The 16,551-nt window shown below is 61.0% G+C and overlaps 1 protein-coding gene across 1 annotated transcript in view; it reads left to right on the top strand.

Moving 5' to 3' along the window:
- Positions 1-4,743: 4,743 nt before the first annotated feature.
- The window catches only part of LOC116632789 (protein AHNAK2-like), a 15,264-nt gene continuing 3,456 nt past the window's right edge, over positions 4,744-16,551 (top strand). Inside the window, exons 1-8 of the mRNA XM_032404708.1 lie at positions 4,744-4,797; positions 6,727-6,916; positions 12,576-12,634; positions 12,746-12,844; positions 13,443-13,550; positions 14,376-14,517; positions 14,816-15,000; positions 15,142-16,548. Coding sequence (XP_032260599.1) covers positions 4,744-4,797; positions 6,727-6,916; positions 12,576-12,634; positions 12,746-12,844; positions 13,443-13,550; positions 14,376-14,517; positions 14,816-15,000; positions 15,142-16,548 — 2,244 coding nt within the window. The remainder of the gene's footprint in view (positions 4,798-6,726; positions 6,917-12,575; positions 12,635-12,745; positions 12,845-13,442; positions 13,551-14,375; positions 14,518-14,815; positions 15,001-15,141; positions 16,549-16,551) is intronic.

Genomic DNA, 16,551 nt, shown 5'->3' with positions numbered 1-16,551 from the left:
CCCCACACAGGTTCCTGGCAGTCTGCGTGGGAAGGGATGAAGCCAGGCAGGAGGAAATGGAGGGGGGCAGAGGACTGGGCTGGGAAGTGGGGCGAGCTGGGGTGGGGGTGCTTAGCTGGATGCACGGTGAGACCTGGCTGTGTGACCCTGACCTCCCTGACATGCCCCCCAGCCCCCTCGAAGGTCAGGGGTGCTTTCTGCCGGGAGTCTGGGCACAGCTCCCAGTGAGCCTGAGCCCGCCCAGCTGCTGCTTCTACCGCCAGGCTTCCCTCTGTTTGTCTTTTTTTGGAAGCGGCAGGCGGCTGGGAGCCAAGGGTCCACCTTGCTGGGGTAAATATTTAATAGTTTGAGACCCTTTCTCAAATGCAAAGGCCTGAGGGGCTGGGGTGGGGGGCGGCACGTGGTGGCCCTGGGCTCCCACCCCGCTTCCTGCCCTGCGCTGACCCCAGTGTGTGTGAGAGGGTGGGGGTGGCATGGGGCCGCGGGGCCAGAGAGCTTCCGGCAGGGACCCGGTGACTGACGGGAGTGTCGGCGGAGAGCGGGCTCCGGGCCACCGGCTGAGGGCGCCTGGCGGCCTCCTGGACCCTGCTGGGGTCTGCGGCAGGCATCCTGAGAGGGGCCCACAGCGGCGCTCCGGCCTGGACACGGCACCGGGTGCGGGTGTCCAGTGCCAAGAGGAGAGTCGAGGCTCTGAAAGGAGCAGCAGGGGACAGCCCGGGGGCCCAGCCCCATTTGGCCAGGTCATGCCCCCTTTGTTTGGGGCTCCAGCCCCTCTGCCCTGAGTGGGGGTCAGACCAGGGGCCCGCACCCCCGCACCTCTGTCTCCCACTGAGGCCCCCGTGTCCCGAGAGCTGCCAGCCCTGCTGGACCCCTCCCAGGGTGGGGACGAGGATGGCCTCCCACAGGGCACTTGGCTGTGGGACTGCTCGAGGGGCAGCTCCCTCTCTGGCCGGCCTTACTCCTGGGCGGCTCCAGCCCCCAAGGGTTCCTCTGTGACACATCTCCTGAGAACGCCAAGCTTGGCCCTGGCCGCCTCCCCAGCTGATTCACTATCAGCTGCCCCGGCCCTGCCCAGCCCCTGCCGGCAGCTGAGTTCCCGTGAGGACTCTGAGCAGGAGCCCGGGGTGCCCGTGGCTTTGGGCTGCAATTGCCTGGGCAGTGGGCATCGGCGGACACGTGCTGGACGGCCTGGGTCTCGGGACCCGTGGTGTGGCGGGTCAGCAGACACCCATCAGCTGGCCCAGCACCTGCCTGGCCACATGGGCTCCTTGGGAGCTGAGGCAAGTGGGCAGGGCCTTGCACCGGGGCCCTTCCGTGCCGGAGAGCCGGGTATGACCCCCGTGGGACCAGACACCAGCTCAGGGGCAAGGTATGAAGGGCGGCCCCCTGACTCTTGCCCCTACGAGCTCACAGTGGCCTGGACCCACAGCCCTGTGCCTCCGGCCTCTCTGCCGGCCCAGGGCTCCCTGCACATGTGCAGGCCCTGCTCGCCCCCATCTCCCATCGGCAGGGGAGCCGCAAGTCCACAGCCTTGCCGAGGGCCGTGGGCACTAGCTGCCCGTGGGGAGAGTCAGGGTCGAGCCTGCCGAGAGCCTGGAGGGGGTCTGTGCGTGCCGGGGAGCAGAGCACAGGGTGTGGGGGAGGGTGGGGCGGGAGGACAGGCCCCAGCCTGCAGGCCGCCCAGCGTGGGGGGGTGGATCTGGCCACAGCTCACTCTGGCCGTGTGAGCTGGGGGCCCAGCCCAGGCTTCTGTAGTGTTCCAGGGCCACACGGCCGGGGGCAAGGGAGCTGGGGGGCAGCGGGGTCCCGGAGGACGGGGCTGGCGACGAGGCTCTGTGGGTTTGGGACACCCAGGCTCAGGAGGGAAGGAGGGGGGTGGCCTGCTCGGTACCAGCAGCTGCCTCCCTTCCAGCTGGGCTCAGCCCTGCCCTGGGGGAGATGACAGACCTGTGGGGTGTCAGGCAGTAAACAGAGTTCCCAGGTGAGAACCATCTGGGGCTGTGGGAGTGGGTGAGGTCCCTGGCCGGCAGGCCTGGCCAGCTTTCCTGTCTCACGGTAAATAGACTCATTTGTGACTGTTAAATTTTTAGAGAGGGGGAGGCTGGGAGAGGCCTGGGTACTGTCCCTCCTTCCTGGACTGGGGACCCACCCTGGGGCCTCTCACCCGCGCTGGGCCAAGAGTGCCCACTGGCCCGGGCTAGCCAGAGCCTTCTCCCTACCTGGGGTCCCTCTGAGTGGCCAGGCGCCCTCCCTTACTGTCCCCCCACCCCAGGCCGCTCCGGCTTCTTGTGTCCCGGTGTGGGGCCTGCTGCCCTCAGCGGTCCCCAGAGCCCCCAGCCTGCAGCGGCCTCGCTGATCCTGGCCTGGGTGCGGCCGTCCCACCACCACCTCCCCAGGGCTGGGCCTGACCCCTCACTGCCCTGGGATCCAGCGAGATCTGCTGATGGCTCAGCCTGTGTGGTCCTGCCCAGGCCTGCCAGGGCTCCTGGAGCTGGGAGGGGCCTCGGAGCCGGAATCTGCATCCTCCCACCCGCCCCCTTGGCACCTAGGGTGGGGGCTGAGTCCTGAGGGTCAGCAGGGTGAGTGACAAGAGCTGATAGGCCAGGCACTTGGCGCTTTGGGGAGTGGATGACTTGGGGTCTCAGACTCAGAGGCTGTGCTTATAGCCAGATGACTGGGGAGGGGGTTAAAATGCAGGTTCTAGGGCCCTCCCCCCACCTGGCTCGTCGGAGGCCCTAGCGCTTTGGGAGGTGGTGGCTGCTGAGTTTGGGCTGAGGGGCTGGAAGCGTGGCCGGGGTCAGGCTGCCCCTGAGGGACATGGGCAGACGAGCAAGACTTCCCTAAGGTCACTCAGCAGCCCAGGCCATGGGTGGGCTTGGGCCGGCCCTGCTCTGGCCTTGCCGGCCTGTGCTGCGTGTGGAGGGCTGGCTGTACCCTGGGCAGGGGTCTCCACACAGCCTGAAGGCCCTCAGGTCCCAGACGGGGCCAAGACTGTCTTGGAAGGGCCTATCTACCTCTCGGGCTGTGCCCCCTGTTCCCTGCACCCCCGGTCTGGCCCACTCCGAGCCTCTGGTCCCCCATGTACAGGGAAACTGAGGCGCAGGGCCCATGAACAGCCTGGCCGGGGGGGGTGCGGGGGGGTGTCCTATCTGACATCTGGTCCTGCCTACCTGTCTACACAGCAGGACTGGACTGGACTGCGCTGGCGGGTGGTAGTGACTCAGACATCCCGGGGCTGGCCGGTGTTTCCTTTCCCAGTCAGCTGCTTGGGCTGGGGCGGGGGCACTCTGGGGGAGGGGCGGGCTCCCCAGCTCCTTGAGGCTGGGGGGGCGGGGCCTGGCCCAGCTCCAGGCCTGTGCGGGGGCCGCCCATCCCTCTGCTGGGGCGAGGGGGGCTTGGCGGGGCTCCAGGCCTGCCTGAGGAGGAGGCCAGGGTGGGGCAGCGGAGCAGGGCTGTGGAGGGGAGGGACCCAGGAGGGCAGCCGGAGGGAGCTCAGCTGGGATCTTCACTTCTGGGCAAGTTGGGAGGACATCGACCTGGGTAAGCCACTGCGGCTATCCTCTACCTGCTTCTGCCCCCAGCCTGCAGCCCCCTGCCCCCCAGCCCCCAGCCTGCAGCCCCCTGCCCCCAGCCTGCAGCCCCCTGCCTCCTGCCCACAGCCCCTGCCCCCTGCCCCCCAGCCCCCAGCCTTCAGCCCCCTGCCCCCAGCCTGCAGCCCCCTGCCCCCAGCCTGCAGCCCCCTGCCCCCTGCCCCCAGCCTCCAGCCCCCTGCTCCCCAGCCCCCAGCCTTCAGCCCCCTGCCCCCAGCCTCCAGCCCCCTGCCCCCAACCCCCTGCCTGCAGCCCCTGCCCCCAGCCTGCAGCCCCCTGCCCGCAGCCCCCCACCCAGCCCCCAGCCTGCAGCCCCCTGCCCTCTGTCCAAAGCCCCCTGCCCCCTGCCCCCTGCCCCCAGTCCCCAGCCCCCTGCCCCAGGCGCCAGCCCCCTTCCCGGTTTCAGCCCTTGGGTGCCTGCTTACCTCACCACCCACCACCTGTGGGGGCCGGGTGGGGGGCTCAGGCTGGGCACCAAGCAGGGCTGTCATCTCCCCGACCCTCTGCCCTGCCTCAGCCTGAGCCCATGTTGGAGGGACAGGCCTTCAGTTCATGGGGTCAAGGGCACCAGCTCAGCCATTGCAGTCCCAGGGCAGGCAGATCCCCGAGGTTGGACCGTGTGGCCGGGCAGTGTTCCTCAGGGGCTGCCCACTGTCCTTGTGGGTGCATTGAGGGCCCTGGGAGTCTGGGGAGGGTGCTTCCAGCAAGCCCATGCTCACTGCAGGTGGCAGGTGACAGGTGGGCCGGACGTCTGGGGAACTGGCCTCTCCGCTCAGAGGGAGAAACAGGCTCGGGCCCCCTGGTGCTTCTGGGATGGGCCGGAGTGCGGGGCCTTTCCTTTTGGCTGCCGGGCCCTTTGGAGTTGGCGGGCTGGTGTGCCTGCCTCAGTTTCTCCGGCTACAGGAAGAGACGTGCTGGGCGCCCCCTCCCTGCCCTCCCAGTCCCACCGCTCAGTGGCACCCTCAGGCTTTCCAGGATCCTCCCCTTCCTTTCCCCGTCTGCTCTCTGCACTAGCACCGGGCTCTCAGTGCTTGGGACCAGAGAGGAAGTGACGGCAGGGTGGCCATGCTGGGTCTGTGAGTTGGCAGGGGAAGCCGCAGGTGAGAAGTGCCAGGGCTGGGGGGGCTGTGGGCCGGCTGGGCATCCGGGAGCGATGCAGGGTGATGTGAACGCGTCCTGGTTGCAGCCCGGGCAGCAGCGAGAGCAGGTTTGGGGGGGGATGACTACCCTCCCACACAGGCCTAGGCAGCCAGGCTAGGGCCTTGGGGGCAGAGCGGGAGCCAGGCTGACCTCCCCACGCAGCAGCTACCTTGAGAAGGCTGGGAAGGGGAGGGTGGGGCGGGGAGCAGGCCCTCGCTGCCTGTGGTTGTTGCTTTGGGAAGTCTGAAGGTCTCATGACCCGTCAGCCGAGCCCAGCACTTTCCTCGTGAGGTTCCAGCATGGGGTGGGGTCTGAGCGTGCCGCGTGCCTGTGTGAGCACTGGGCTCCAAGCCCACGGGCAGCGTCCCCTGAGGGGTGGGCCTGCCTCAGGGGCTCCCGCCCCCACGGCTCCCTGGGCGGCCGGGGGCCTCGTCAGGGACTGTGCACTGGTGCTACGGGGAGGGGCCCAGGCCCGGGCACAGATGTCCACACACACGCCCTCGTGGGCGTGCACACACTCGCGCACACACCCACGCTGGACCTCTCAGGCCACGGTCCGGGTCCCCGTTTGCGGCTCTCCTCCCTGCCATCTCACAATCCCGCAGGCCGGCAGTTGCCCTGGTGACGTGCATAAGCGCCCACCACACCCAGCCCCCCTGGAGGGCAGCCAGTGTCCATGCAAACTTGGGTTTTGTTCAAGCAAAATGGCCCCACCCACGGGTGGCCCTACTCTGGCCAGGGGCTGGCAGGAGAGTCCCCGGCTGGGGCGAGCGGAGAGTGGGGAAGGCATCCGGGCTAGCGCCCCACTTTCTCCATCCCCTCCACCTGGTCCCCCAGCAGCATGCCACCTCACCTTGGCTGTGCCCGCTCTCCAGACACACTTCCTTGAGACCCCGCCCCAGAATATTCCAATGTTCTCGGCAGTGAAGCTGTTCTGCTGCTGGGGGGGCATAGACCCTCACCGCTCACCGGAAGGGCTCGGGCGCAGCCCCTGGGGTGTGTGAGGCGTGACCCCTAGTGCCAGCCCCGGCGGGAGCTGCATGCTGCAGTGGCGTCTGAGGCCGGGAAGGGTTAGGGTTAGGGGCTGAGGCAGGACAAGGAGCAGGAAGGGCATTTGGGGAGGCACCAGGGGCTCAGCCTGTCGCCTCCCTGTCCTCTGTGAAGTGGGGCTTTGGTGACCTTATTGTCGCTGGACTGCCTAGAGAGCCTGTCTGTGGGACCACAGTGGGCAGGGGCTGGGTCAGGCGGGTGGGTGGCCGCCCCTGCACTCACGGCTGGGCGGGGCTTGGCACATGGGGACTGACAGGACCATGCTCTGGGGGATCCTGGGGTGCCTCGTCCTCCCTCCCAGGGTGCAGGTCCGAGCCTGGCAGGCTCCTGGCCTCTCTGCCCCGCAGTGGGCAGGCAGGATTTCCTCCTTCCTGTTTGTGCGTCCCGGGGCCAGGCGCTGGCCAGCCGGCGGTTCTGCCTGAGGGGGTGCAGAGGGACCTAGAGCTCAAAACCACAGCCTGGCACCTCCTGGCGGTGTGGCCTCGGGGAACAGAGAGTGGGGAGCAAGTCCCTGCCCCTGATTCAGCCACCTCCTGGAGCCTGCTCTTCAGCCCACAGTGGGTGTGGGGCCCTTTGCGGTGCCAGGGGGCCGAGGCGGGGCTGGCTGGCTGGAGCAGGGCCCGCTGCGCTCCGCGGCCCTGGTTCCCAGCGCGGGGTGTGCTCCCGCCTCCGCGCTGTCCACACCTTCGCCGTGGCCCTCGGCGCCCGCCAGACACCCCCGGAGTGGATTTGGGGCTGCAGCTTCTCAGGGCCGGGGACCCCTGCCCGGCTACAGGAGCCTTCCTCCGCGGTGCCCCCCCCCCGCCCCCCAGCACGGGGTGCCCAGCTGGAGGCCCTGCCTGGGGTCCCCTTCCCCAGCCGGTCGCGCTCCGCCCCCAGCCGCTCCAGGGACACGCCTGCCAGGAGAGGGCGGTCACCCGCTCTTGTTTTGTTGTCTGATTCACAGAAACGGCTGCAGCTGGCCGCGGAGCTCTGGGCGAGGTCGGGGGGCCGGGGCGGCAGGTTTCTGGGCGGGCTGGAGGAGCTTGGCAGCCCTCCCCAAGCCCCTCCGCCTGCCTGCCTAGGCCCCACCCCAGACCGGACCCTCCTCCGCGCCGCCCCCACTGCGGTCCCTCGGTCCCTCGTGCGCTGGTGGCGTGGGTGGGCACCACCTCTTCTGGACTCAGCCCTGCCCTGCACCACCCCCCACCCGGGGGCGAGCCGCCTTGGGCAAGTGGCTTCCCCTCCTCCAGGCCCGGCTCTCTCATTTCTCACTGCTTACACAGGCGTACCCACCTTGGGCTGGGGGTACGGGCCTGGGTGGAATTGGAAGGGAAACTGAGGCAGGACGGTGCGTTTGGCTGCTGTGCAGGGGAGCTGGCTCCATAGAGAAGAGGCGAGGCCCGGATCAGAGGCAGGGACTTGCTCCCCACTCTCCGTTCCCCACCCTGGCAGTCCCCCTGGTGTTTCCAGGTGGGCACAGCGGCCCCCAGATGTCCATGGGGAAATCGAGGCCCAGAGAAGGCGCAGGCTTGCTCGGGGTCACACAGCAACTTGGCCAAAGAGCAGTGGCCACAGTCACACTCCTGCGGGGCTGGGCCTCCCCCATCTGCTCCACAGGGACAGGGACATACCCAGTCCCCCGGCTGGGTGCCCACCCCATGGGGCAGGGACTCACGCCTCCCACTCGTTGCCCTGCAGCCTGCAGTGGGCGGGGGTTTGGGTCCCCTCGCCACCGGCAGTGTGGGCACCTGCAGAGAGGGCTTCCCCAAGCCCGGGCCCGTGTGCCAGAGCTCGTGTCCATCACTGCTGCGTCTTCGTGGAGTACGCGGTCCAGTTTCGGGGAGTCAGGCTGGAGTCATGTTTGTGGGAAAGCTGTGAATAAGGATTTGATTGTTGGATCAGGACAGAACTATGTAGACAGGCCGCTTCTCCTTGGGCTGCGTTGGCCTCATTATTCTCTACAGGTCCGTCGAGTTCGTCTGAATGTTCAGACTTATCGGCAGGAAGTTTATCATTTCCTCACTTCAGTTTCATGGAGCATTTTAAAAATTCTTTCTTGAACAAGAGTACAAATCCTACAAACTTGACAGAGAGGGACAGTGAGAGTGCATGTGAGCACAAGCAGCGGTGGGGGGCAGGCCATTTTTCTTTTCTTTTTAAGGATTTATTTATGTGAGAGAGAGAGCTCATACGAGTGGGGGGAAGGGCAGAGGGAGAGGGAGAGAGAATCTCAAGCAGACTCCCCACTGGGTGTGGAGCCCGACATGGGCTTGATCCCATGACCTTGAGATCATGACCTGAGCCAAAATGAAGTCACGCTCAGCCGACTGCACCACCCAGGCACCCCTCTTGCCCATTTTTCTACTGGGTTGTTTGTCTTTTCCTTTTGGTTTGCAAGAAATCTTCGTACATTCGGGGCAGGAGGCTTTGGTTTGGTAAATGTGTTGCAAATCTCTGCCCAGTCCATACCTTGGCTGCTGACTCCTTCAGCGATGTCTTGTGATGAACGGAAGCTCTTCATGTTGACGTAGACCAATTCCCCGCCATATCCTATAGGCCTGGCGCCTTCGGTACGCTGGTTAGGAATTGCTTCCCCACCCCCACAGTCGTTTCTATTTATCTTCTGGAGGCTTTATTGCTAAACCTTCTGCTTTGGTCCTACAATCCATATGAAATTAATACTTTCCATGGCTGGCATAGGGTTGAGATTAATATTTTTCACATGGATAGCCAACAGACCCACACGAGTAACTGAAAAGACCATCATCCATTTCCCACAGCTTTGCATCTGTGAGTTTGGTTCTGGGATCTTTTTCTGTTCTGTTGGTTTTCGTTTGCATTTTCCTGACGGCTAAGGAAGTCATCCATCTTTTCTTGTGGGCATCAGTATATCTTTTTTGTCAAGTGTCTGTTCAAATCTTTTGCCCATATTTAATTGACGTGCTTTTTTTTTGTCTTTATCTGTTGATTTGTCAGTTTATCTGGATGCAAGTCCTTTGTCAGATCTATGCATTGCTTTTTCGTTTTCTTAAGAATGCCTCTCAAGACCGGAAGTATTTAATTATGATGAAATGTAATTTATTGCATTTTCTTTTGTGAGTCACACCCTTGGTGTCCTGTCTAAGAAAACGTTGCCTCCCCAGGGTGGTACAGAATGTCCCCTGTGTTTTCTTCTGGAAGGTTTATCGTTTTAGGTTTTACATTTAGCTCTGTGATTAATTTTGAATTCATTTTTATGTGTAACATGAGGTAAGAGTCCAGGATTTTGTTTTGTTTTTTGTTTTCCAAACACATAACCAGTTGTCCCAGCACCATTGTTGAAAAGACTACGATTTTTCTATTGAAATAACTTGGCTGATTTGTCAAAAATCAATCGACCGCACAAAGTGTGGGGATATTCTGGACTTTGTATTCCATTTCATTGATCTTTTATATTTATATCATACTGTCTTGATTCTGCTGGGCATCAGAGAAAATACCTAGCATGATTTAAGTTGTCTTAAACTTACTGAAATATTTTATTAATTTTTTTAAATTAATTTATTTATTTGACAGAGACACAGTGAGAGAGGGCACACAGGAGGGGGAGTGGGAGAGGGAGAAGCAGGCTTCCTGCTGAGCAGAGAGCCCGATGCGGGGCTCGATCCCAGGACTCTGGGATCATGACCCGAGCTGAAGGCAGACGCTTAACGACTGAGCCACTCAGGTGCCCCAACATTTTATTAATTTTATTCTTTAAAAGGATTTATTTTTGAGAGAAAGAGAGAGTGCATGAGAGGGCCAGAGGGAGAGAGAGAATCTTAAGCAGACTCCCCTCTGAGCATGGAGCTGAAATCATGACCTGAGTTGAAACCAAGAATCAGACGCTCACCTGACTGTGCCCCCAGGTGCCCCCCCTTTTTTTTCTAAACTTACTGAGACATGTAGTCTATCTTGGTGAATGTCCCATGTGCACATAGGAGCAGGTGGAGGGGCCTCCAAGTGCCTGTTTGGTCTCACTGGTTCACTGGTTATTCACCTGTTCTTATGTGTCCTATTCTGTACCCAGAGGAGCGTTAAGATCTCCTGTCATAATTGTGGATTTAAGTGTCCTGTCAGTGCGGCCACTTTTCTCTTCTGTGTTTGTAACCGCTGTTATCAGGTGTATACAGACAAGTTTATTGTGGTTTTTGATGAATTATTCCCTTTTTAAAAAGAGTTATGTATTTATTTGAGAGAGATCAAGTGCACAGTGGGAGGGGCACAGGGAGAGGGACAGAGAATCTCAGGCAGACTCTGTACTCAGTGCAGAACCCAATGTGGGGGTCGATCCCACGACTCTGAGATCACGACTTGAGCTGAAACCAAGAGTTGGACGCTTAACCGACTGAGCCACACAGGCGCCCCCCTCCCCCATCCCTTCTATCATTATAAAATGTTAGGACAGTTAATGCGTGGTGTATACTTTTCTTTCCTTTCACTTTTAACCTATCTATATCTTTACATTTATAGTCCATTTCTTGTAAACAGCATATGGATAGGTCTTGCCTCTTTAAATGTCCTCTGACAATCTCTCCCTTTTGATTGGAATTTTAAGTCCCTTTATACTTAATGTAATTGTGAACGTGGTTGGTCGAAATCCCACCGTCTTGCTCATGGCTTTCTGTTTTATCCTTGCTCCTCTCTCCCTCCTTCCTTACCATGTTTTAGGATAGTTAAATACATTTACACATATATAATTACTCAGGAATATACATTTTATATATACATAGAAAGAGAGACACGCATTGTATATATCTATAGAAAATGTATTTTTAGGATCCCATCTCATTTCCACTGTTGGCTTATTAGCTCTGCATCCTCTACAATGGTTCCTTTACGGCTTATACTATGTATTCTGTACCCGTCGCAGCATACTGCCTCATGTATAAGGTAAGAACTTTACAACTTTACGGTAACTTTCATTCCTGCAACCCCATCCTTCAAACTATAGTCGTCATATGCTTTACTTCTACACATGGTAAATTTTACATTTTATTACTTTTGTGCAATCAATTCCATTTTTCTTTCACAGCTCGATGGAGGATAATTTATATACCATAATGCCCACCCATTGTGAATGTACAGTTCAATCGTTGTTAGTAGCTTTGTGAAGTTGTGCGACCATCACCACAATCCAGTTCTAGGACATTCCCATCACCCCAGATTCTCCTAAGCCTGTTTATGGTCCACGCCTGTGCCCACTCGTAACCCTAGCGATGTTTACTTCCTTCTGGTAAAATACAGAAGCTTCGACCCAACGTATGTGCTTTCCTCCCCCTCGCTCTTGCCTCGATCATCACATACGGATCGCATCTGTATGTGTGGTAATCCCAACGAGGCGGCCCTGGGATGACTGCCTTCCCCCGGGAGTGGAAGGACTGGCCTGTGCCCTGAGCCCCGCCCGCTGCTTGTTTGGGGAGTTCAGGCTGTTGCAGTGGTCACGTGGCCTCCAACGCCTAGACTGTCTGGCCTTCTACAAGGAAAGTTTGCCAACCCCCTGCTTCCTACAACCTTGTGTCTTTTAAAAAAGTGAAGACTTGAGCTGGATGGAGGGAAAAGGTATATTTATATTCTCTCGTGCTCGCCCGCCGATGTAGCATTTTCCGCACTCCCCGTTCCTCCCTGCGGACCTGAGATAGCGTCCCGCGGCCATGCCTTTTCTTCAGCACTGCTGGGGAGACAGACGCGCCCGCAGTGGATTCTCCCAGTCTTGGCTCATTGGCAGATGCCTCCGTTTGCCTTTATTTGTGCGGCACGGTTTGCTAGGCCTGGAGGTCTAGCTTCCCGACGTCTTCCCTTCAGCCCCGCGAGTGTGCCCTTCCACGGCACGCCCAGCTCCCGGGGCGCCGGGTGCTGACTGTGTGGTCCCCGCCCTCACTGTGCAGCTCCTGTTTGTCTTGTTGCTTTCAGAATCTTCCCCTCTCTTCATCGTCTGGGCTGTGATGTGTTGGGTCCGGACCTCTGTGTGTTTATCCCGCTGTGATGGCCCAGCCTCGCGGGTCTGCAGGTAGCTCCCGGCGGCCTTTCTCCTCCCTCTCTCCCTCCCTCCCTCTCTCTCTCTCTCTCCTTCTGAGACTCGGGCAGCTTACAGGCTGCTGGGCTGAATGTGCTCTCGCACATCTCGTGGGCACCACCACTTTCTTGAATCTTTTTTCCTCTGTTCTCCAAATTGGCCAATTTCTATTAATTTACAAGTTTTTTCGATGCTTTCTCCTGGCATGTCAGTTCTGCTACTGAGTCCCTGTAGTACATTTTCAACTCCAGACTTTCCATGTAGCCTTTTGACAATCTCTGTTTCTCTAGGACAGCCTCCCTTCGCTGCTGAGCCATGGCATTTTCCATCTATAGTCGTTGCTTTGAAGTCAGTGCTCAGTCCCACCTCTGGACGTTCAGAGAGCTTCCGCGAGTTGCTTTGTTCCCTGGTATGGATCAGACGCTCTTCTTTCTCTGCGTGTCATGTCACTTCTGGCTGAGTGCTGGACACTGCAGCAACTCTGGGTTCTGGCCCCCTCGGGGCTGGATTGTTGTGTCTCTGTGTGTCTGTTTGGTGACTTCCTGGGACTGAATCTGTGAAGGCTACTTCGCCTGAGTCCCCTGTGCAGGCTCACCGCTAGCTGACCTGATGGCACCACCTGCCCACCCCGCGTGTGCTCCCAGACCCAGTGTCCGGGATGGGGTGACGCGGGCACCAGCACGGTGCACGGACGGACTTCGCCTGGGCCCGGCCCCCTGGGTCCGCCGTCTGGTCTCCCCGCCTGCACGGCCCCGCTGACTCAGCCTCTCTCTTTGCAGTGTCTGGCCGGCAGCTGCAGCCTGAGGAGCCGGACGCAGACACAGAAGAGGACCACTCTGTAAGTGAGGCCCCTGGAGGATGCATGCCCCCCTCACACAGCCCCCAGCCTTTCCCGGGCCTGCGCAGAGCCCAGGTGGCTGAGGGCTACCTGACTTTTCTCTCCTGCCAGGTGACTGAAGGGCCCGTGGACGAGATCATTCGGCCACGGCCACAGGGTTCCTCCCCTGTGTATGAACACGCTGCGGAGGGTGCTGGCTCCGAACTCCCGGTAAGCCTGCGGGACAGAGACCACGGGCTGAGGGGAAGTGCAGGTGTAAGCATGTCTCCTTCATCACCCTGTGTGGGCAGCTCCCACCCGTTTGTGCAGCCACGCAGCCCTGCCCTGCTGCCCACCGGGCCACACTTCTACCCATTGCGCCTTCCTCTCTGACCCCTCCGTCCCCCAGGACCCCTCCCTTCAGTGGGCCAAGACGGAGATGAGATTGTGCATGCGTGTGCGCGTGTGGGAAAGAGCCCGTGCTCGATGTGGGCATACACGGGCTGTCTCTGGAGGGGCCTAGGGGGCGGGCATGGGAGCAGGTGTATTTCCTAAAAGACTTGTTCTTGCTCTGTTTCCTTCTTACCCTGCCCACAAAACCCCAGTTCCTGGGGGGGTCTGCCCTGGGTGTGGGTGCTGGGGCCTGGGGGCTGGGCCCTGTCAGGAAGCACCAGGGCCAAGAGTCACCGCCGCACCCCCCGCCCAACCACCCCAGCCATGAGATCAGCTCCCTCGGCACGCAGCACTGCTGTGGGGCCTCCGGTCTCCTGAGTCCCTCCTGTGCCCGGGGTGGGGGCAGGTGCGTGACCTCCAGCCTCTGTGGCTGCAGGAGGACACACCGAGGCGGCGGGCTTCCTCGGGCTCTGGGGGACGGAGATCCTGGTGGAAGCGAGAATCAGGGGACTCCCGGACATTCTCCAGGATGAGTCATCCGCAGGTGGGTGTGGTGGTGCCTGAGGGTCAGGGAGGTGGGCTCCCTGCGAAGACCCCAGCTGGGCGGGAGGCGCGGCTGGGTCGGAGCAAGGAGAGGGGCGAGGAGACCAGGGCAGGGCCTGCTTGTCACCCTCGTCGGGCCTGGTCAGGAGGCGGGGCCTCCAGAGGCTGGTCGGGGCTTCCCCTGAGACGTCCGAGGAAGAGCCCCACGTGGCCAGGAGACCGAGGCACGCAGACCTCAGTCTGCAGTGGGTGCAGCTGCTGCCTGCCTCATACACAAACCACGGAAGGTGCTGGCTTCGGGGGCGCCCAGTGAGGAGGTGCACGGCCCCGGGCAGCCTGTCCTGTCATCCGCGGCTCTGCGGTCCCACAGCTCGGCCGGGCCCAAAGCCTCTGAGTCGGGCTGGCCGACCCGCTTGCTGTGTGATCCTTGGCACCCCTGACCCTCCCCCGCCCAAACCCCCACCGCCTGGCGTGCCACTGGGGCGTGAGGGATGCACAAGGCTTGGCCACCCTGCGAGCAGAAGCCCCTCCTGTCTGCTCACTGAGCCCGCTGGGCCAACCAGCTGCTCCCGAGGGCTGGCAGGTTGGGGGGACAGGAGGAGGTCGCTCCTGCGGCAGGTGGCTTGCAGCTGGCTCTCTCCAAGGCCTGGACATGACAGCCCAGGCCCTGGTTGGGGGCTCCTATGCTGCCCCCTGTCTCCTGGGTGAGGGGCAGGACTCTGGGCTCCCCGTGCTCAGGGGGGGTAGGCCCCCAGCACGGATGCCCACGGCGCCATAGGCAGAAGCGCACCACGGCCCTGATGTGCTTCTGCTCCGGTCCATGCAGGAGGCGACAGAGGTGACGCTGATGACCGAGGCGGAAGCTGGAGCCAGCGGCTATAGTGTCACAGGTGGTGGGGACCAGGGGATTTTTGTGAAACAAGTCCTGAAGGACTCGTCAGCTGCCAAGCTCTTCAGCCTGAGAGAAGGTGCCATGACCGCCCCCTCCCTGGGGTCCCCATGGTCCCCATCAGGACGGGAGGGACCTGGAGGAAAACGGGCCTCACCCGGCGCTCAGGATGCCCCTGCTGAGACTGCTCAGCCACCTCCAGGCTGGGGCCGCCGGCTGTGCTAGGTGTTCCCACCAGTGCCACGGGGTGGCCTCCTTCCCACGCAGGGCTCCGTGGAGGGTGGGGCTGGGCTCCCGGGGCCCCGGTAGATGCATCTCTCCGAGCCATGGCGGGACTGGGGCAACTAAGGCCAAGGGCCCGCTCTGTCTTTGTCTAGGGGATCAGCTGCTCAGCGCAACCATATTCTTTGACAACATTAAATATGAAGACGCTCTCAAAATTCTTCAGTACTCAGAGCCTTACAAAGTGCAGTTCCAAGTCAAACGGAAACGTCCTGCCACAGAGGACGAGGAAGGGGTCGCCAGGGGGGCTCAGCATGGCCCGAAGGGCAGTGAGAAGCAGGTGATGCACCACAGCCAGTGAGGCTGGGCCCCACTGACCTCCCCCCAAACCCCGGGGCTGAGGCTGAGGAGGGGTTCCCACCCCACCCTCTCCTGAGTGCCTCATACCAGCAGCTGCAAGTTCACTCTCCTTGTGTTTCAGGACAAAGATGTGGCTGATGGCTCCACAGAGACCCCCACACAGACCCTGGAAGGGGGCGGAGACCAGGAGAGACTGCTCGCCAAGTCCAGGGAGGGGAGATGCAGGCGGCCCCAAAAAGAGAGGCTGTCCTGGCCCAAATTCCAGTCAATAACGAGCAAGCACATGCCGGGACCGCGGAGGTCACACAGCTCCTCAGGGGCCTACGGGCGGGGAGATGCACCTGACGTGTCCCCCACAAGCACAGACACGGAGGCCCAGCTCCCAGCAGAGGATCAGGAGCAGAAGGCAGGACCAGACGGCCAGCGGAAGAGGAGGTTCCTGAACCTGAGGTTCAGGATGGGCTCAGGGAAGGGTCCGACGCTGGAGGGGCGACCAAGCAGAGGGGTCCAAGGTGGAGCACTCCAGGCCGGGGTTGTAGAGGAGGCCGGATCCTGGGAGGACAGACGAGAGGCCACCGAGGCCACTGTGCAAAGCAGGGGAGAGGACAGGACGGCAGAGGTACCAGCGGGGACACCCATAGAGCCTGGAGCCCCCAGCCAGGGAGCCCTGGGGGAAGGGGCCAGCGTGGCGTCTAGGCGCCGAAAACAAACAAAGGACACGAAGGACGCAGAGGATGCTGTGTCAGAGGGGAAGCCTGGGGTGAGCTCAGCCCCACAAGGTGGGGAGGGCCTCAGAGAGGTGGCTCAGGGCATGGAAACTGGGATTGCCAGATCAGCTCTGCAAGGCAAAGGAGACGCACAGGGCCGCCAACCAGAATTCCAAATCCAAATACCCAGTTTAAAAACACCCATGTTTAAACTTTCCAAAGAAAGAAATCAAGACACAGAAGGAGGTACAGCACCGCTGGCCCAGGGGGACGGGCTGGGAGGGACTGCGGCAGAGGAGACCCACCCCGCGGGGGAGGGGGCACCAGGACCTCAGCTGGCAGCACCCAGGAAGCCCAAAGTGCACCTGCCAGAACGGGAAGAAGGAGGAGCAGGGGGACCTGAGGAAGGTCACAGGGAAAGAGAAAAGAAGGATGGGGACAAGGACAAAGGAGGGAGGGAGGAGAGGAGGACAGTGCTCAGGTTCAACATTCCCTCCTTCGGATGGTCACCCAGAAAGGACGTGAGAGCAGCCGGGGAAAAACCCATCCTGGACCTGGACCAAGAAATAGGAAGCACCGTGAAAGTGAAAGTACTACATACGGAAGACAAGGAAATACTAGGAGAAGAGAAAGAAGAAACACGAGACCCAAGAGGGGGACAGCCAACTACAGCAGAGGAACAAAGACTGGAAGGGGACCTGTCCCTGGGAGACAAGGAAGTGGCCGCCAGAGACAGCAAGTTCAAGATGCCCAAGTTCAAGATGCCGTCCTTTGGCGCGTCGGCTCCAAGCAAAGATTTGGGAACATCCGTGGACGTGTCGGTG

This window comes from Phoca vitulina, unplaced genomic scaffold (assembly GCF_004348235.1).
Source record: "Phoca vitulina isolate PV1807 unplaced genomic scaffold, GSC_HSeal_1.0 scaffold7, whole genome shotgun sequence".
NCBI lineage: Eukaryota > Metazoa > Chordata > Mammalia > Carnivora > Phocidae > Phoca > Phoca vitulina.
The sequence above is the reverse complement of the archived record's forward strand: the minus strand, read 5'-3'. Positions and strand labels throughout refer to the sequence as shown.